Source organism: Gopherus flavomarginatus, chromosome 8 (genome assembly GCF_025201925.1).
Source record: "Gopherus flavomarginatus isolate rGopFla2 chromosome 8, rGopFla2.mat.asm, whole genome shotgun sequence".
In the NCBI taxonomy this organism is placed as follows: domain Eukaryota; kingdom Metazoa; phylum Chordata; order Testudines; family Testudinidae; genus Gopherus; species Gopherus flavomarginatus.
In genome coordinates, this window is record NC_066624.1 from 87,231,940 (window position 1) to 87,253,686 (window position 21,747).

The following is a 21,747-nucleotide window of genomic DNA, read 5'->3' on the forward strand; positions in this document are numbered from 1 at the left end:
ACTAAAGTAAGTGACACTTCCCCCTCTCCAAAGAGTTACCCATATTTTCTTCTGAATTTCATTGTACAACTAGAGGGAGGGGAAATTAAGACATCACTTAAACTATTAGTAACTACATTTTATAATTAGGCTTGGCAGAATTCAGTTTTTATTACAATTTCAGCAGATAATATTGAGCAATATTTTTAAGTATCTCTTCTGATTTTATCTATTTAAATTTTCACAATTACAGGAAACTGGAGGGCATCAGTCAATGTAATGACAGTAGACATTGAGATTCAAAAAGTTAGCTTTATAACTATTAAAACAAAAATTGTCAACATCACATGTCAAAATACAATGCAAATATCTTTAAATCAACAAATCATACCAGTTTTTACTATTCATTTGATAGTCCATTTGTAACATGCCTAATTCAAAAACCTAAATCACTGGATTTTGCCCATAAAATCTTATTTTGCTTGTATGCACATTTTGATTATCAATGAAAGTATTTTTTCATCATTTTGTGTGTTTATGGTGAAATTGATGTTGACTGATAAAAATCTAATCCTTCTAGGCGTATTTTATAATTACGGTTGGTATGATTTAGTGCAGGGGTCAGCAACCTTTCAGAAGTGCTGTGCTGAGTCTTGATTTATTCACTCTGATGTAAAGTTTCGCGTGCCGGTCATACATTTTAATGTTTTTAGAAGGTCTCTTTCTATAAGTCTATAATATATAAGTAAACTATTGTTATATGTAAAGTAAATAAGGTTTTTTAAATGTTTAAAGAAGCTTCACTTAAAATTAAATTAAAATACAGAGCCCCTTGAACTCAGGCAGTGTGAGTGCCACTGAAAATCAGCTCGCGTGCCGCCTTAGGCACCCGTGCCATAGGTTGCCTACCCTTGATTTAATGAATCAATGGAGTAAACCATAAAACATGTATTACAAGTTCAGTACTAAAATGTATGTACAAATGAAGAACATTTTAACAAGTTATATAGTGTTTGGTCTCCATTCTATGAACAGTTACTCCTGTGCGTGCTTCCAGTGGTCATAGAAAGTATACAGAAGGTAATATCTGTTCATAGGATCAAAGCCTTACATGTCAGTGAAAGATTTTTTAGACTTGGAGTCTGGTTAGTAGTTGTATCAGCAATAAGTCTGCCAGTGGTTGTTTATGGCAACCTAGGGCCATCTGTAGTCAGAATTATGTACACAATTATTATTGAAAATTGCATTCCCGATTTCCCCATTTTCCAAACCAAAAATGCATAATAGCTGTAAGTAAAAAGCATAGCTAGAAATCTAGTATAATGAAAACAAAAACTGATGTTAACTTTCATAATTGATTTAACCTTTTCAGTGCTTCTGTCCCATGAAACCCAGGGACTATTGTGTAAAACTAGTTTTATTGAAAATGGTCAAATTCCATTTATATATTGCTTACCCTAAAACCATGGTTCTTTGGTTGGTCTTTCAGAATGTATTCTGGGGTACTCAAAGGTTTAACTTCAGTCTAAATAGATGTGCTTAATATACATCATTTCTTACTGTATACAGTCATTAATCAATGGTCAGCAGCATTAAAAATGCAAATGTATGATGCCAGAAGTGAAATATTCATTCTGTTAATTCAGCACATGTGAATAGCTTTTTTCCCCCTATGCTTAGTAGTTTGGCATTTGGATGCAAGGTGATAGATTTCTTTTTTTAAAAAAAATATCTGGCTTATTGATATTTTCTTCAGTTGCATTTTTCAGATTTTAATTGATTTGGGTGAAATCCTGGCTCTCACTTGAAGTCAGTGTGCTTTGTCATCAACTTCAAGAGAGCCGTGATTTCACCATTTCACAGTTAATAAATTCATCTATAGTATTCTATGACTAAAACACTTTTTTATTTCTTTATAATTGTTTTAATAAGTATATAGACCTGGATCCAACATATGCTTAAAACTCAAGCACAAGAATATTCCCACTGACTTTCATGAGACTACTTATGTGTAACTAAACATACACTTAACCACTCTGCTGCATTGGTGGCATCACCAGTAGTTCCTCTGTTCCAGTATGTGAATGCTTCTGTCATAGAACCTAGATTCAAATAGCACAGATTCAGTTCCCAGAGAGGTAATGTGGGAGTTAACCATTGATTTTATTGGGAGTAAGACCTGGGCATTTATTATTAATAAGCATGTAAATACCTGTATTATTTGCTATTGACCCAATTTTGTAGCCTTACATTGGCGTCTCATCACTACTATCTCCATTGTTCTGCTCCTTGATGTGTTTGTGCAACATGTTTATCAAGGATTTTCTAAAGGACTTACAAAGGAAAAAATATATGAATGGATCTAGGCATGCATTTAAAGATGTCAACCAGAGGGTGCTCTCTTTTATATAGAACAATATGTTCTGAGCAGAGCATTGAAAAACATCTCTTGTTTGGCTCAAGGTATAGGGAATTCTAGTAAAATGGAATGGCACAAAACAAACAAAAAACACTGCAATAATGATAAATACCTTAATATTTACAGGTTTTCTGGACACCTTCCCGGTGCATCTTGTTCTTTTATATGATTTATACAGTTCTTTAGTTATGAGTATGTAACATACAACAATGATGACCAAATTAACCCAGAAGATAAACTGGCAAATGTAGTTCACAATTTCATGCCATACTAACCCAAACTCTGATTTCAAGTGAGCACATTTCTTCACCGTTTTACGTGTGGGTTTTTTGTTTGTCAGAATCATGTTAGGTAGTGAGAGAATAAACATTAATATCCATATTACCGTGGACAGAATCTTAGCGCCTAACAAGCTGCTAGTGCTTGATGTTTTAAATGGTCTGGCAGTTTTCTGATAGCGATCAATAGTTATTAGACCCAGAAACAAAATACTAATGTACATGGTGAAGTAAAATATGACCTGTGAGACCTGGCATACAAATCCCCTCAGTGCCCAAGGCACCATTTTTGCATCACTGAGAATTTTGAATGGAAAAGTCAGGATCATGAGGATGTCAGAAATGACTGTGTTCTTAAGGAAGATGATGAAATTAGATTTACTGGAGATTTGAAAAAACACCCGCATCGCCAGGCCATTCATGACAATGCCTACAAAAAAGAGAACAGTGTAGAGCAAAGGAAAGAGAACTTGACTGATTTTGTTATCACTGTTGCAGTTGCTTTCATTTCCAGGATAGCTGAAGTTGTATTTGGCGTTCATTTGTACTTCAGTATCTTCCCCTTCCTGTTAAAACGAAAGATGCAGGGTTATTGTTTATCAGGCAGAGAACTGCAGCATTCATTTTATTCAGGGTGGATAAACATCACTGATATAATTTTTAATTGGATTTTTAAATTAACATATGGGTTGTTTTTTTTAAATGTAACCTATTTACATTAATTTTGAAATTGACAACTTATGTTAAGGCATAAACCTATTATAATTAAACTCATTTAAATTAAATTTAAAACATTATATTAAGCAGAACCTATTTGCTGCCACATTTGATAGCAAGTGAAATCACTGAACTAGTGGAAGTCACTGGCTAAGCACCTGTACCCCGAGTTTGTTGAAGTGCTAACCTAGCTTTTGACAGCAGTAGCATCTTCTGCAGGTACAGAAAGGATATCTTTTCCATTTCAGTTTATTCAGCTAGTTCAGTTCAAGAACTAATTCATTCAATGTTAAGAAGCTTATTGGGATCTGAAAAAACAGGAAAGCTTGTTTTCTTATTCCAATCTATTAATAAAAGCTAAGTGTAAAAGGATGAAATCTATTAGCTCTAAAATCTTGAAAGAAACAATCAGTCCAATTCAGTAACTATATATAATACTTCCTTTGTTTAATAAAGCAGTTAGTTTTAAATGCAGAACATCTTTTGATAAAGAAAAAAATTATGTATCCCGCATGTTTAAGGTAGTTTCATTTAATTAAAAAAAATGCTGCATTTAAATTTCCATCCAAATAGAGACTGACACAAATCACACAAAATTAATCTAGTAAATAAGAAATGTATCATCCACCATTTTCTAACATACAAATGTAACAATTAATCTGAATAAATGTAAATTAACTGTATAATTGTTTAAATAAACATGAAAAGATATACAGACCCTCTTGATTAGCAAAAAGCACCAAATGTAGAATAAGGTTATATTTAGTTGAAAATTAACATACTGTAATGGTTACCAACTAATGAGAATCAACCTTTCTTTAGGAAAATAACTAAGAAGTACAAATGCAAAATATGATTAAAATCAATTATTTAAATCAAGGTTTCCTGCTTGCTGATTTAAATCATAGTTAAAACTAGTGATTTAAATCAATCTACCCGCATTGTATTCTGGTTATTCTATGTATATGAATGTTGTTGGGTTTTATGCTAGCATAATATCTTATGTATTTATCACCACACCATAGATGACAGATCTGCAGATACAGGGTTAAATTCAGAGGCTGTTTTTCTTAAAATAATGTAGAGTAATTTCAACCATGATCAGTTCAGACAGAGATAGGCACTCTTAGACTCAGTTAGACTCTCTTAGACATTGGTAAGTTGGAGAAGCTTGAGTTTCAAGAAGCAAGACGAAAGTAAAAAAGTTTAAATTTAGATAAGGTGAAAGGTAAGGAATTTAAGCCCTTTTACATCCTTGTTTTCTTCTTCTCTCTTTTGACTCACAGAGTCAAAGAAGTGATGTGCTAGGAATGTGGGTAAAATACACACTAATATCAGTAAATGGATGTTGAGTCTAGATTGGTCTGGCACACAGACAGAGGGTTGGGGGCCAGAAGAAGGTGTAAGATGCACCAAGAGTGTCCCCTCTGAATATGCCCCACAGGTTATTCCTTTTGGAGATGCATGTTCTTTCCAAGTGGTTTCCTAGTACTTATGTTCTGTGGGGAATTGCTAAGCAAACTCTAACCAACTACTGTGTATGTGCATTGCAAATACCACCTTGTGGGTGACTGCAATTCACCTTGTGGGTGAATGCACTCCACACAGTTGTGGATTATAGGCCTTAGGCCACAACTGCTAATTCACAACAGCACTAACGATGAATTCAGGGGAAATACAGGGTTGTCATTTCATTTTTCCTTGTATCGTGATCTCTCCAAACGAGTTTTCAAACGAGGAAAGGAAAATGTTCTTCCCATTTTTTTTAATATGGGGATAGGACTGCTTATATTAGTTGCTTTTGGCTACAAATTTAGTAGTGGTAATAATTAGATTAGCTGCTAAAAGGAAACCATATACAGTGCTCAGTAAATTATCTACTAACTTTTTTTTTCTCTCCTACCTGAGTCCTCCATCCTAGGACTTTTAGGCAGCTATGGACCTCCCCTGGCATAATTATTTTTATTTCCCTTCCTTGTTGCCCCTAGCCCTTGAATATTGTTGCCCCAGTCTCCCTCTGTTGTTCTTTTCCCTCCCCCTACTCCCCCCGTGACATGTCTCTTGCTGCTGCCCCTTCTTGCTGATCACCCCTCTGTGCTGTCTCTTGATCTCACTTTATGCCTCTTCTAAAGATCATTCTTCCCCTGTCTTCCTCTGCTTTGACTTGTTTCTATCTCATAGAACTGGAAGGGACCTTGAAGGCCATTGAGTCCGGACCCCTGCCTTCACTAGCAGGACCAAGTACTGATTTTGCCCCAGATCCCTAAATAGCAGGCCTCCCCCCTTAATCTCCCTTTAGTCATTCTGCAGCCACGAGAGGCTTTCCCTTCCAAGGGCAAATGGAGGGAGGGAGGGAGGGCAGGAAGGAGGAGAAACTTTTGGATCATCTCTCCTGCTGGCTGCTGCCACCCATGAATGGGAGTAGGTGGCCGAGGATCAGCTCTGCCCCAGCTTTGTCACTGTAAACTGGCTTTAGATTCTACCATCCCCCATCAGCTTTGGCAAGAAGGTAGGAAGGGACTCCAGCTGTGATCTGGGGGCAGGAGGCACCTCTAGAGCTGCTTCCTGTCCTCATTACTCTATCCAGCCAACTAACTGGCTAACGCACTGAGGCACCTTCCAACTCTCGCACCAACTGTTGAGCTGCTGTTCTTGGGGGAAGGAAAATTTGCAGGAAAAATGTTTTGCTGCTGCATGGGCCCCACAGTCAGGGAATCTGTTAAAAACCCCTCATAAGTCCCTGCAGTTGCCTATTATTGCTGTAAGTCTTAAACCTTTAGGCACCAGGAGGTGTGGTACCCCCAACTGCTGGGGTGGCTCCAAGCACGCCAAGCGCATGCTTGGGGTGGCATGCCGCGGGGAGCGCTTTGCCGAGTACCGGGAGGGTGGCAGGCAGACAGCCTTCGGCAGCATGCCTGCGGAGGGTCCACTGGTCCTGCGGCTTCGGTGGACCTCCCGCAGGCACGCCTTTCAAGCGCTTTGCCGAGTACCGGGAGGGTGGCAGGCAGACAGCCTTCGGCGGCATGCCTGTGGAAGTCCGCTCGTCCTGCGGCTTCGGTGGAGCCGCGGGACCAGCGGACCCTCCGCAGGCATGCTTGCGGGAGGTCCACTGAAGCCGTGGGACCAGCGGACCCTCCGCAGGCACGCCTGCGGGAGGTCCATCGAAGCCGTAGGACTAGCAGACCCTCCGCAGGCACGCCTGCGGGAGGTCCACCGGAGCTGCGGGCCTGGCAACCAGCAGAGTGCCCCCTGCGGCATGCCCCCGTGCTTGGGGCGGCGAAATGTCTAGAGCCGCCCCTGCCAACTGCAAGCCTCCTAACAGTCCATTTTCTGAGGGAGACTTGAGTACTCGCATAAGGCCAGGAATATGCTTTGAACCTGTGTCCTGTGAGGTTTGCCTCCCCACATACTGTCGCTGTCCCACCTCAAGTACCAAACTCTACCCCAGGTTTTGGGACAAAGGATGAAGACACCATGCTGCCAGAGACTCCTGTCCTGCCTTTCGGTTGTGTCAATAACATGAAATGAAAATCTCAAGGCACTGCTCATCAGCCTTTTGATTACTTTGTTGTTGGTGATCCTCAGCCAGCTGTCAGACCAAAAACTTCTTAAAGTAAACAGGTCCAACTCCTCAAACGGTGATCCCACAAGAAAGCACAAACCGCATAAAGCATGGCAGATCCACCATTAGGGAAAATCACTTCCTTAACCCCAAACAGCAACTAGTGTCATACTTTGCATGTGACCAAGGACCAACTATCTCAGACCTTAAATGTGAAAGCCATGCTGATTTCACAACCAGTTCATTAGTCTCTGGACTTGACAACCAGCTGTTGATATTTAAGACCAAAAAGCCAAGCATATTAAAGTGCTTTGAGATCCTGAAATGCAAACTGCTACAAAAGTGTAAAGCAGTATTACTACTATTTACTACTTATTAATTGTACATTGCTTTCCTTAGCCTTTGTAAGGAGGCCCAAATAGTTTTGCCGTGCCAAAAGGGAAGAAGGGTAAGATAGGACATAGGATAGGAAATGCTGCTATGAATCATTTGCTTTAATTACAGCTAACAGTGTGTTATAAACAAAAAAAATATTTAAACAAAATTTAGTTTGAGATGTCAAAATATTTACCAACAGATCCTTTCAAATAACTGAATTGATGCAACTTTATTTTCAAAATTGCATATTATCTTTGTGTCACAAACAAAAACATCTGATCTGTGTCCATCAGAAAAAACTAGAATGTCACTAATTTGCTCGTTGATAAAGTGTGTGCTTCATAATATGTGTACAAATGGCTGTCTCTCCCCACTTTTCTGCAAAGATTAAGCTGTGTTGGCAGTGTCCTGTAGCTTGGACTCATGTTTGTTCAAACTTCACAATATTTAGTAATGTACTATGAACTGTTATCACTAAGAATTAAAGTGCACTAGTCAAATAAATTAATGAAGTATTGCTTTGTTTTGGTAGTTGGTTTATCTGTTGTTTACAAAATTAAGAACATTGGATTTCCCAGCAATTAGGACAAAGGTATGATCCAAATGCTCTACTATATAATCCAAAGATGTTTGGAAAGACGGGTGAAAAACCATATAAGGAAGGTTGCAAGAGCGAAGTTTTCACTGAGCAGTGCATATCAAGCCCTTAAGTGATACAATTATAAAAATTACTATACTTCAATATTATCCCAGTAGGAGTGGGGGGGTTTAAAAATAACTATAGATGTTCTGAGTTATCAAATATGTACATCTCTCTGATAACGTCATTATTAAAAGGTGCTCACTTGTATTTCCATCTGTAAATGACAGTATGACAGGAATTTATGAAACACCATGTATTTTTAAATGTAAATATATTTTTAGCTGCACATATCAATTGTAACTAAATGGCTATTACATAAGCTTGAGGAGCAGAAAAGAATATGTTGAGAGAAAATTACCTTACAACTGTAGAAAAATGCTGAAATATTAGATCTTTCCTGTGATGGGAAGTTAATATTGTTGGCAGATCATCATTTGCTATTCCTTTTCCCTTCTGATTTTCTTTCCTTTTTCTAAGCTTGAGACTCAGAAGCTTAGTAGCTTACTTCAGTAAAAATCCTCCAGATCAACAGAGAGAGAGAGAGAAGGAAGCTGTACATCCCAGCTTTAGGACTTAGAAAGACGCTCTGCTCTCCAGTTTGAAACTTGTGTTTCTTAGCTGTGCAGACAGTTTCAAGTTTCAGGTGACAGCCTCGATACTTCTGCTTTTATTTCCTGCAAAAGGGGGAAAAGAGACTTGGTTAAAAAAAAAAAAAACATTAACCTTCTGCTTACAATCCATTGAAATACTTTGTGAAAACTACAGATAATGTTTTTTAAAAGCTTTTATATAGTTGTTACTTTGCGCAACTCCTGAAAAGTTCAGAATAATATGATCAATTTCTTTCTACCTTGTGGTAATATATCTATTATTACGGAAGATGTTCCAATTTGAATTTTTTTTATTTTTTTGCTTAGAAAACATTTAATTGTGTTTAAACAAACGTAGTGATTTATTATTTTTGAGCAGAAAATTATATTACTGTACAATTTATTGGCCCTTCATGTAGATTTCAAAATATTTCATATCATTTTCCCAGTTCTGTTTCTGCTTATTTAATTATTTACATTTTGAAACTTTAAGAATGAGCCTCAGTTAAAAATTGATTTGTACAGTAGTAACATAAATGATGATACGGTCTGGCTCACCATTTTGTTATATTGCCACTGAGGATTAGGATTAATAAATACAGATTTTGAAAAACAATAAAAATACAAGTTTGGGAGAAACAAGGTAAACACGTCTTTGTAACAGTTTGGGGGAAACCTGTCTACTTACAAGCTGTGAATTCTGTTTGATATTATGAACTCTCTGTATAGCTATATCAAACTACAAACTCCAGTTTGTTTTCTGAGCACTGTTTTGATTATAAATCTGTTCTGTGGCTTCATCGTGGCTCTGTAGCTGGAACACAGGAGATGTCAGAAGAAATTTTTGCACCTAGCAAAGAGTTAACAATGAAAGTTCTTTAAGTTTTGAGTGTCGTCCATTCAAATGGAAGCGTCCTTGGTCAAAGAGATAGCTACTGCCCAGGGCAAAGCAGTTTTTCAAACTTTGACTCCAGGTGTTTGGTAATGAAACACCAAGGTGCCTGACAGGAAACTTTGATCACCTGTCAGAGTTTTGGCCGAGTGACTGGACGTCTATAAAAAGAAGTCTCTTTCTCTAGCTGTTTGAGAGAAGAGACCAGAACCAGAAGGCAAAACTGTTCTGGGAGAGAGGAAGGACATTGGATTTCCTAGAGAGCTCTGCCCAAATCCCCCAAAATGCTCGAGAGTGGTAAGGAAATTGAGTTGGGGAATTGTGTATAGCAGTTCCTTATTTTGCTCAGATCTGTATCTCTCGTGCTGTATAAAGTAAAGAATGATTGTTTTAGAAATCTTTTTGCAAAGTCCATTAATTTACTTTATCACTTGATCCTGAAGTGATAAACTATAAATCAGAGTGCCCACAAGGCTGGAGCTCTGGGAGAGTGTGCTACTGGGTAGCCTTTTGGGGAATGGATTCAGCGTTGGGCTTGGCGTTTAGGGCAGTTGGACCATGTGGCCCGACTCCCAAGTTGGGTGCCAGAGTGCCTATGCCTAGGGAGTGGGCCTAGAGGCTATTGGGAATGGACATGAGTCATTTCTAAATGAATAGGTTTGGATAATTGTACTGATTGGCTGTCTTTGGCCTAGTTTTGATATGATTGTTGCCTTAGTGACCTTATTATTAAGTAAACTTGCTTACAGCTGCTGCTATATCGGACGAAGATGATATTTTGACCATGTACTTAAACTGGAGAATAATGGATACACAAAATGTGCTGCCAAAAGCAATTAGAGAAAATTGAGTCTGTAAGTCACGTAAAGGGTAAAAGTGGTCTGATCAAGCATATATCATCAGTGCATAGTCAGTAATAAATCAATTAGGAAAGAGAAATAACATGAAAATAGCAAGGACAAAATCAAGGCAATTGAAGTTTACGCATATGTATTGTAATGAGTAGCATAAGATACACAATATACGTAATTCTTAATGGTGATTTGAAGAGTACTCATGAATATGTAATTTATATGTGTATAAAATGTGGTCAATTATAAGGGACAGTTGGAGCTTCATAGGAGAAATCCAGCTTGATCTTTCTATGTCTCAGGAGAAGATAACTGGCCATTGTCTTTTTCTGCATGTCTGCCGTTTTCTACTTTAACCGTGATTGTAATTGCAAGGCGTGTGTGGTTCAAATACAGATTGGAATTAATAAACCTGAGTGTCTTGGACGTGAGTGTATGGCATTCTTACCCAGGAAGGCAGAAGGAGGAGACAGCGCTCTGAGCCTACCCAGACCAAAGGAGAGCATAAAAGCATACAGTCCCTATCCTGTCCGTCCAAATCCAATGGCCTGATGACTGCCCGGCTGGGGGCACATCTGCTTACAGGGTGACTGTAAGAGTCTGTGGCACAGGCACCAGTGCAAAGTTTGCCCAGATGCTGACCAAGTGTTATTGAGGAGGCACAAATGGTCTGATGCATCCATGTGGTACCCAGGGTCATGAGGCACTTCACTACCACCTGCACTTAGCATGAAGAAGTCTTGTCTGTGCTTGCTATGGACCATCTCCCTGATGCATAGGGTCACATAGTGACAGATGATGTGGAAAAAGCTGAAGTACTCAGTGCCTTTTTTGCCTCGGTCTTCACAGACAAGGTCACCTCCCAGATTACTGCACTAGGCAACACAGTATGGGGAGGAGGTGAGCAGCCCTCAGTGGTGAAAGAACAGGTTAAAGACTATTTAGAAAAGCTGGACATGCAGAAGTCCATGGATCCAGATCTAATGCATCCAAGGATGCTGAGGGAGTTGGCTGATGTGGTTGCAGAGCCGTTGGCCATTATCTTTGAAAATTCGTGGCAATTGGGGGAGGTCCCAGGTGATTGGAAAAAGGCAAATATAGTGCCCATATTTAAAAAAGGGAAGAGAGAGAACTACTGACCGGCCAGCCTCACTTCAGTCCCCAGCAAAATCATGGAGCACGTCCTAAAGGAATCAATTTTGAAGTACTTGGATGAGAGGAAGGTGATCAGGAACAGTCAACATGGATTCACCAAGGGCAAGTCATGCCTGACTAACCTGATTGCCTTCTATGATGAAATAACTGAGTCTGTGGACATGGGAAAGTGGTGGATGTGATGTATCTTGACTTTAGCAAAGCTTTTGATATGGTATCCCACAGTATTCTTGCCAGCAACTTAAAGTAGTATGGATTGGATGAATGGACTATAAGGTGGCTAGAAAGCTGGCTAGATTGTTGGGCTCTACGGGTAGTGATCAATGGCTCGATGTCTAGTTAGCAGCCGGTATCAAGCAGAGTGCCCCCGGGACCGGTTTTGTTCAACATCTTTATTAATGATCTGGATGATGGGATGAATTGCACCCTCAGCAAGTTCACAGGTGACACTAAGCTGGGGGGAGAGGTAGATACACTGGAGGTAGAGATAGGGTCCAGAGTGACCTAGACGAATTGGAGGATTGGGCCAAAAGAAATCTGAGGAGCTTCAACAACGACAAGTGCAGGACTCTGCACTTAGGAAGGAAGAATCCCATGGACCGCCACAGGCTGGGGACTGACTGGCTAAGCAGCAGTTCTGCAGAGAAGGATGAGGATTACAGTGGACGAGAAGCTGGATAGGAGTCAGCAGTGTGCCCTTGTTGCCAAGAAGGCCAACGGCATATTGGGCAGTATTCGTAAGAGCATTTTCAGCAGATCAAGGGAAATGATTATTCCCCTTTATTCGGCACTGGTGAGGCCACACCTGGAATATTGTGTACAGTTTTGGTCCCCCCACTACAGAAAGGATGTGGACAAATTGGAGAGAGTCCAGTGGAGGGCAACGAAAATGATTTGGGGGCTGGAGCACATGACTTATGAGGAGAGACTGGGAGAACTGGGGTTACTTAGTCTGCAGAAGAGAAGAGTGAGAGGGGATTTGATAGCCTTCAACTACCTGAAGGGGGTTTCCAAAGAGGATGGAGCTCAGCTGTTCTCAGTGGTGGCAGAAAACAGAACAAGGAGCAATGGTCTCAAGTTGCAATGGGGAAGGTCTAAGTTGGATATTAGGAAACACTATTTCACTAGGAGGGTGATGAAGCGCTGGAATGGGTTACCTAGGGAGGTGGTGGAATCTCCATCCTTAGAGGTTTTTGGAGGCCTGGCTTGACAAAGCCCTGGCTGGGATGATTTAGTTGGTGTTGGTCCTGCTTTGAGCAGGGGATTGGACTAGATGACCTCCTGAGGTCCCTTCCAACCCTAATATTCTATGATTCTGTGATGCCACCAGCCTCTGGCAACACAAGCACTGCCTTCCAGGCCTCCAAAGGACATGCTCTCTCTCCACAGGTTAGTGATAGGCACACATCAACCCCTGAGTCTTGTGAGGATCCCTCTGGAGTGCCTAGACTCTAATCCACTGAACACTAACAAATTCACTGCTCCCAAATGAACAGTACACATCACGTTACAAGATTCAGTCAGGATCACTACTTAACTTCACATATTGTGTGTGTGCACACATATATGGAAAGTAAAAATATTGGAAGCAAATGGTTACAAATAAAATAAAATCATGACGCTGTTTCTAGAGCCTAAACTTAACTCACAAGGCATTCCTCTATTTCCTACAAGTTAGCTTATCCCAAATACTTCCCCCAGCATTTTGAACTAGGCTGGCTGATATCCTCTTTACATAATAGCAAGCCTGTTAGCAGCTTGTAGTCACAGTTTAAAAGAATCCAGGGTGTGTCTTTGCATCTCCAGGTATGCCAGGCCAGACCTTTGATCTTCGCCTGAAACCAGGATGCCCCCCAATCTCCTATTGTTTACCTCTTCCTGTTAATTTCCTTCTGAAGTCTCCTCAAGCTGTTCATTAGCATTTGACTCAGTATGCTAATCATCGGTGCTGACTTCCCCTCTGCACGGTGGGTGCTCAACCCTCCCCCCGCCCCTGGCCCCGCCTCTTCTCGCCCCTGTACTGCCCCCTTCCCACCACTATTCCACCCCCTTCCCCCAAGTTCCTGCCCCTGCCCTATCTCTTATCCACCTCCTCCCCTGAGCATGCTGTGTCCTCACTCCTCCCCCTCTCTCCCTAAGCACCGCCAAACAGCTGTTAAGCGGTGGTGGGCGCAGGACGAGAAGCACAGGAGAGGAGCAGGGATGCGGCATGCTGGAGGTGGGGGAGAAGGAAGCAAAGAGGGGGGAGCTTGGCTGCAGGTGGGTGTGGAGCACCCGCTAATTTTTCTCTGTAGGTGCTCCAGGCCCGGAGCACCCATGGAGTTGGTGCCTCTGATGCTAATAGACTTCCATTGTAAGACACACATTATATAATGATCCACCAGGGAGATAAATGTCTCCCACCTTCTTTCTGGAGAAGTTTATCTCAAAGCATGCTACTTTTAAGTGACCTGCCTTTATCTACAAGGCCTATACAACGTAATTTTCAGCATATGTACATAACTACTCACATTTTCTGTACATCAATAGGTCCTTGGGTCACAGGTTCATTAGGGCTTGTTTTGCTTTTGAGATCTCGCTGCTCAGTATTCAGTATAGGAAAGGATGAACAGATAGAGTTGGCAAGGGCTAAAGTGAATACAGAAAAATTCATATTTATGCATCTGTGTTTAAGTGATTTGAGTTTCAAAAATGCTATGCAGCTGGCATCTCCAAAATTAATCTGTACTATGTAAGTAAACCCAAGTTGTACTTAGTGTTGGAAAGAGAATTAATTGTCTCTTCTTACTCCTTAATAGCAATCAACAAGAGAAAATGAAAGTTGTTTAATTTGCTTGCTTTGCTTGTTTCTCAGGAAGAATCTTCTAGTCATGAATGTAACCAGCGCATGATTCTTCTTTATGGTGTTGGCAAAGAGCGTGATGAGGCAAGGCATCAACTGAAGAAGATTACCAAAGATATCCTGAAAATCCTGAATAAGAAAAGTACTACTGAAACAGGGGGTAAATACTGAGCTTTCCAGAGTCTGTAATGCATAATGTAGGGACTGCGTAGAGAGTTCTGGTTAGAGCCATGCAAATTTATCATATAATTTGACTTCTTTCCTTCATAATCAATAAAAAAAAAAAAGCGGTACTACACCTAAAGCATGAAATACCTAGAATAGATCTGCCTTATAACTGCACCAGTACAGTTAAAGTTATTTCAACTATATTGTCTCTATCCATATTAATAACTTGGCTGTAAAAATTATGTTCATGCTAAAATCTGGAAGACAGTATATCAGCCTGGAAAGATTTATGTTTACTACCATTTTAGGAAAATTGTTTAAATATTTTCGGCCCTTGCTAAATGTCTTTTTTTTTTTTTAACACTTGAATGACTTAAAAATGTTTTTCCCCGAAGTTGCATCAAATTATATGCTGTGAAATGTTTTTTTCTGAACGCAGTGGAAAACTGGTGTGAATGGTGTTTTATGTGGTCATGTAGAACCAAGCATTTACTTTCTGTTTTATTTGTCTTTGAAGCAGTAAAAACACAAAACTACATGGGCTCTGTTAAATATAAAATGACCAAAATAATGTTTTATCTGTTAAGTTGGGGATGAAGGGCAGAAAGCCAGGAAGAACAAACAGGAAGCATTTCCAACTCTGGAGACTGTGTTCACCAAACTGCAGCAACTGTCCTATTTTGATCAACATCAGGTGACATCTCAGGTACTTCTTTGCATAACATTGTATCCATTTTGCGCTGTTTACATATCAAGTAGGAAGAAAATAATATGATAAAAAATCTGATCCATACACAGTATTAATTTTTAATGCACGAGTACTTTATCGCTTAAAGGCAAGTGGAATGCTGCCTCAGTATTTCTAAATACCTTCTCCAAATTGTTTATTTTGTATTGGCAGGATGTTAGTGAAGCTATTACTAATGTCATGAATATTGTACAGTACATATGAAATATTTGGAATTGTTGCTATACTATTCAACTGTCTTGATGCATAGATTATTAATTGACTGCGGTGTATTTATTGCTTATTACTAAACTAAATGCATCAGTTTTGGGCAGTATGCCACTCATCGGTCTAGGGTGCAAATTATTAACTTTTTTCGTAAAAGATGGTGAAATCTTTTCCATGTTTCTGTTTAACATGCATGTGTGAGAGAGAGAGAGAGCTAGAGAAAGAGAGAGATTCAGTCTTCACTTAAGTTTTTTGTAGAATTTAAACATTTTTAGCTTATTTTTGCTTCTGCTATCAAAGCTACTTTAGTAAATAACTACAAAACACAAATAATGTGTGAATTGTTTTAAATTACATGTGGGCTTTCCACAAAGAGACTTCTGTCAGGAACTGCAAATTTGTTTCCATTCAAAACCTTCTAGTTTGTCAACACAGACTTTCAACATTTAGTGATAAAGTGATTAGTGCTAATTAACATTATAAAAATGCCATTAATGCCAGTAACGTTTCCTTTAAATATATTTTTGAGATCGACACTAGAAACAAATCATAAAAGAAAAGTGGGCATAAATTCAATAGATTTAAAAATCTTGTAATTGCAAAAATTAAAATAAGTTGATCCATTTAGGCCACAGGGAAAATTAACAAATTTTTTGTCTTGTTTTTGCTGGCATAGATCACAAAACTGGGTCAGAATTGAATATATATTGTAGTAAACCAGTAAGTAAAAAAACCTCTGCTCAGTTATTACTTACTAGAGCACTGACATGTTGTAAGGTGCTTCTATTATTTGATGCTTTAGTAAACAGTTATCGAAAATCACTTACCTAAATTGATGTTAGAAGTGTTAATATTTAGGAAGAGAAATACTCAGCTGTTGTAATGTTTTAATACACAGAGGGTTTGTATTTTCACAGATCTCCAGTAATGTTCTAGAACAAATAACTAGCTTTGCTTCAGGTACATCATACCATCTTCCTTTGGCTCACCACATACAGCTTATCTTTGATCTTATGGAGCCAGCACTCAATATCAATGGGCTTATTGACTTTGCTATACAGGTAACAAAGCGATTACTTTGTTCTTATGTATGTCAGGACAAAGCTATAATGTGATGTTTCCATAAATGATACGTTCCTAACAAGTAGGCTTGTAGTTTGTGTAACAGTCATATGCAGAACAGTGACATGCTGTACAAATAAACATTCTGTGGTGTTAGAGTAGATTTTTCCCCTCACATTATAAATATGAAATTATTACCTTGATATTAAATACAAGTCATAAGAGACAGGAACTTAAGGCAACGTGAATAAGTGCAGTAGCCGCCCGCCAGAGAGTAAGACATGTGTCTGACGAAGTGGGTATTCACCCACGAAAGCTTATGCTCCAATACGTGTGTTAGTCTATAAGGTGCCACAGGACTCTTTGTTGCTTTTTACAGATCCAGACTCACACTGCTCTACCCCTCTGATACATGGGTAAGACACTGTTCTGGGAGTTAGGAGATCTGGATTCTTCTAGGTTTGGTGCTGTGTGACTTTGTGCAAATCACTTAACTACTCATGCTTCAATTTCCCTACCTGTAAAAAGAGGGCTGCCAATACTTAACTTCCCTTTTGCAGTCCTTGGAGATCTGTGAATCAAACACACTATATAAGAGCCTGTTGTTTGCAACCATACTTTTATTTTTTTCTTAATAATTGTAGGATATATTTCAATTGCCTTTAAAATATGCTGTGGTTTTTGAAAAATCACAATTCCAGAACATCTTAATCCAGAATGTCTTATTTAATATGGTTTCATTGTCTATTTTAATCTAAAGCACTTCTCTCTTATGCAACAGTTGTCTAGACACAAGAAACTTTCTACAGCTGTGAAGATAAATTCTTTGCGTGTGTGTTTTTTGTACTTTCAGTACTTTCCTCTTGACTTCTAACTTACTAAATAACAATTTTAGCATATTATTGTGTGATGTTTCAGTATCTTTTCTCATTTATGATTCTTGGAAATGTTTTGTAAAGCTTCATTTGGAAAAGGATATTCAGTTCAGTATTTATCTTATACTTTAGCTGTTAAATGAACTGAGTGTTGTGGAAGCGGAACTACTGCTGAAGTCATCCAGCCTGGCAGGAAGTTACACAACAGGATTATGTGTGTGCATTGTTGCTGTTTTACGGCGTTACCATGCCTGCCTAATTTTAAATCCAGAGCAGACTGCTCAAGTTTTTGAAGGGTTTGTAACTACTGTATTTTTCTATGTTTGTTTATGATATGCATAATTAAACTAAGAATATATTCAAATATATTCCAGCTGTATACACTGCATTACATATAAATCATTCAAAAACAGTTTAAACTAGTGCAAAAATTCAGTTTGAATGGTTTATTTTGGTTAAGCTTAAATTATTGAGGAATTGATTTAAGATAACTTGATGACCTGCTTTTACACTGAAATAAGGATTTTACATCAGTGTAACTACATTTTTTTAAAATGAGTTATACACAATGCAGTCATTTCTCTGCAGATTTTTGCAGTGATTTAGCTAAACTGGTTTTAAATATTCTTTAAGATCTGAAGTGGTTATCTGTCCTATTAGCTATGGATAGTTACAGGATGGTTCACTCAGAGTTGTTTTTCTTGCTTTGTGTTGCAGTAAGTTCCCGAGTGCTCCACTGTGTTGAGCACTATACAAACATCATATAGGACAGTCCTTGCCCCCAAAAGCTTACACTGTAAATAATGACAGATAAGCGTAGAACACACTGGCCTGTCAAGTGCAACAAAAAAGGGCATAAAGTAGGTAACTGTCCTGGTATAAAATCGTTGATGCAGAGGATACTGTGGCCTTCATTCCTCAACAGTGCCTTATTAGCAATCACTGTAGACACATGGAGAGCCAAATAACCTGGGAAATGTATGCTTCCATGTACTGTTACAGTGATATTAGCTGAAAACTGAATTCCATTGGTGCAAAGCCCAATTAAAATGTGAACTGTTTAGTCCTTCTTCGTGCACATTAAGGTTATGCTGTGCTAGGTTAGTAATTGTTGCACACTTTGCAGCATTATTATTAGGGAACAGGGCTATAAATCTTTGATCTATTTTCCATAGCCCTGATTGTACAATGAGCTCTATTTGGGCAGACCCCTGTGGCCTGTGTGGAGTCTTCTTTATGTGAGTAGGACTCCCCTTGTATGTAATTCGCTGCAGGATTGTGGCCCATATGTGTAAAATACTATGAACACTTAACTATTTTCATTTTAAAATTGTGGCAATAGGCTTCACATGAAACCCTTTATATCTCTTGAGAATGCATTCGCTTTGACTTTTCTATGGGCATAGACCATTGTTTAGTTATTGGCATGGATATGTTAATTTTATAATATTAAAATGTATAATTAGGTTTTAGAGAGACAAGGTGGGTGAGTTAATGTCTTTTCTTGGACCAGATTTGTTTGGTGAGAGAGGGCAAGCTTTCAAGCTTATGCAGAGCTCTTCTTTAGGTCTGGGAAAGGTACTCAGAGAGTCACAGCTAAGAGCAAGGTGGAACAGGTTGTTAAGACAAGAAGTTAACATTGCAAGAGACTATTCAAGGTGAAATGGGCAGTTAATAAGTTTCAAAAGTCTGAGTTGGAATTAATCTCTAATTCTTTTTTTCCAGATTATGTGGTGTTGTCAAGCATGTTGTTAATCCAACAGAATGTTCTTCCCCAGAAAGATGTATTTTAGCTTACCTCTATGATCTCTATGTGTCATGTAGCCACCTGAGAAGCAAATTTGGGGACCTTTTCAGGTTAGTTGCACAAAGATGTTGCAAACTTAAATTTAACTCTAGAAACTACTAACAAGCAGACTACTGCCTTTCTATATTGTACTAATGAACTTTGAATTCAATTTATCTGCTTTTTAAAATGCAGCTTTTCTACTTGCTGGTTTTCCTTTGCCATACTTGTGAATCATTTTGCCTACACAGACTGTTTCAAGTTTGAAACAGGTCCTGATACTGCTTGAGTGCTCAGCACAGCAGGCATACCTCTGTGCCCACTGACACCCCACTGACATCAGTGGAGCTCCATGTGAGCACGCAGATCCACCTGCATGGAGCTCAGTGCAGGAGGGACCTGTCTGGGTAAAAGAGCACATGTACAGAATAGAGATAATGCTAGCAAAGCAGTTTAATTCTGTTAATTGCAGTTTAGTTTTCATTAATTTGAGATCCTCCATAATGTACTAGTATTATAAATCTCCTGTAATAACTACACCATCATTGAAAATAATGAAGGCTTAGCTCACACCACTACAGTACTCTGCTTACTAAATCTTTCATTAGAAATAGGTAAAGACACATCAAAAAGTGTATGTAGTTTGCAAGGTGCTACATTGCAAACTTTCAGTTTCTTGTTCTAAACTGGAATCTTACTTTAGAAATCCCAAAATCAGTATTTTTGGCTATTTTGAAAAAGACCTTTTATCTGTGCACTTGCTTATTATGAAAGTTACAAGCCAGCTTACTCACAATGTTTTCCCCATTTATCCTTGTGGTTTTGTTCTGCATGTTTCATGTTTGAGGTTTGTATTGCATAGTTATCTGTAGATGTTGTAAATGGGTTTATAAATGCATGTGACCAGTATTTCTACAATGTTGCTTAGTAAAATGTAATGAAATATAGGGTAACTTCTTAACTACACATATGTCTAAATAAAATAACTGTACAGTTATTCTACTGCCAACCCCATCCCCAGATTTTTCAACTCCAAAAGCTACAGCTTAATAGAGCATATAAAATGGCAACAAAAAACAAACCGACCCCCCCAATAAATCCCACAAACAAAAAAAATCTGTTTTATTGATGTCCTATAATAATAATTTAAAATGGCATGCTAATAACATGGGAGTTCTAACTGCATCTGCACCCAGCACTTGTGTGACAGATTTTCCCGTTCAGCATAATTAAAAATGACTGATTTAATTTACAAACCCTCTGAAGACTGGTAATTTATAAATAAATACAGGGGGTTCCTTAACTATAGCAGTGCACACAAGGCACTAGCATTATAGTAGTTTAATCTTTGAAGGTGCCTTGCTGTGTGTGACACACAATAGTTAACTACTTCCAATCACTCTTTCAGCTGCTTTCTGCCACACACTGCAGGTACCATTGGTTCCTTCTTTTAATAAATTTCAAAATATATTAAAATGCTGCATTTAAGAAAACATTCACTTTATACTTTGCTCTTACCTTCTCTCGACTTCAGATTTTAAAGGTGGTTTCTCTGGTATCATCCTAAACAGTTGACATAAGGAACCCTACTGGGGCTTCAGGACTTTTTTATTTACTAATGTTTATTACACTTCCTTTTTTTAAACTCTCTCTTCACATTTTTTTCATTATTCTGATCTTCTAACCACTTCCTCAGCATACCATGTCGTCAGAAATTCAGTTTACAGATCCACTGTATTAAGATAGGGTTACCATTGTGACCATTAGGAAAGAAGAAGAATTCTGTTTTGTGTTCCACTCTGTAGAATAAATTTAGTATAAAATATTTTGAAGTACCTAAGTCCCATTTTCCAAAGCATGTAAGAGGAAAGGCCATTTGAAAGTCAATGGGATTTAGGCTCCTAAGTGGTGTCAGTGCTTTTGAAAATGCTATCCGAGTCCCTAACTGTCTGGCTAGGGGCCTCTTTCTGCACTGTATGCATACCATACTTGCATTGTTTTTCAGGAAACTAATGTGTTCCATAAGCCGGTTTTACATCTATTAACAAGGTTTGAGCTGATTCTGGCATTTATTAGATTATGGTCAGACTGTAACTGGTGCTGCATGGGTGGGGGGATGGAATGTAATGAGCTTTCCCCCTCCTACCCACTCCACTTGTGAAAGGGCCAGCCACAATGTGACTGGTGAGCAAAGCCACCACTGTATGTTGCAATTCCAACAGTACTGGATTCTTTAAAGGGGCAGAGTGAGAGGAGGACCATGTCCAGTGTAACTGGACAGGCTCAAGAGGGACACATGCAGCCTGCATTTTTAATGAGTGGTAGAGCTAAGGCTGCAGCATGTCCTTCCCTCAAGTCCCAGAAGGATCTGGGGATCCTACTACAAATTGGGCCCCAACCTGCTAACATACAACAGGGTCTTTAAGATATAATCTAGCCTTCAATCTCTAAGCAGCTGGCTAATGATTAGATGTGGAATAAGCAGCCCCATTTTCAGAAATGGCAAGCTACTTGTCTCAAGGAGAGGAGTTTTGTTGTTGTTGAAAAAATAAATGCCAGATTTTCAGGTGAAAGTTGTGAGGGCTTTTTTACCTT

General features: G+C 38.9%; 2 protein-coding genes across 4 annotated transcripts in view; one reads left to right on the top strand and one right to left on the bottom strand.

The window, feature by feature from the left end:
- MED12L (mediator complex subunit 12L) overlaps positions 1–21,747 on the top strand; it is a 276,235-nt gene that overhangs the window by 167,575 nt on the left and 86,913 nt on the right. For both annotated transcript variants that reach the window (XM_050965783.1, XM_050965784.1), the window contains 5 exons: positions 14,319–14,466; positions 15,062–15,180; positions 16,347–16,490; positions 17,499–17,662; positions 19,092–19,223. In XM_050965783.1, coding sequence (XP_050821740.1) covers positions 14,319–14,466; positions 15,062–15,180; positions 16,347–16,490; positions 17,499–17,662; positions 19,092–19,223 — 707 coding nt within the window. The remainder of the gene's footprint in view (positions 1–14,318; positions 14,467–15,061; positions 15,181–16,346; positions 16,491–17,498; positions 17,663–19,091; positions 19,224–21,747) is intronic.
- Positions 141–20,769, bottom strand: P2RY12 (purinergic receptor P2Y12). Of its 2 annotated transcripts, XM_050966094.1 has the most exons (4): positions 20,671–20,769; positions 19,165–19,194; positions 8,335–8,650; positions 141–3,242 (listed from the first exon to the last, which is right to left on the bottom strand). In XM_050966094.1, exon 4 carries the CDS (start codon positions 3,216–3,218, stop codon positions 2,226–2,228), a length of 993 nt encoding a protein of 330 aa, XP_050822051.1. In that variant the 5' UTR covers positions 3,219–3,242; positions 8,335–8,650; positions 19,165–19,194; positions 20,671–20,769; the 3' UTR covers positions 141–2,225. The 2 variants fall into 2 exon arrangements, with proteins under 2 accessions (XP_050822051.1, XP_050822052.1); XM_050966095.1 differs by lacking the exon at positions 19,165–19,194 and having other exon boundaries at positions 20,671–20,759.

Bases quoted from the DNA above. Each gene is read 5' to 3' on its own strand.
- P2RY12 (XM_050966094.1), bottom strand. From the start codon at position 3,218: ATGAACGCCAAATACAACTTCAGCTATCCTGGAAATGAAAGCAACTGC.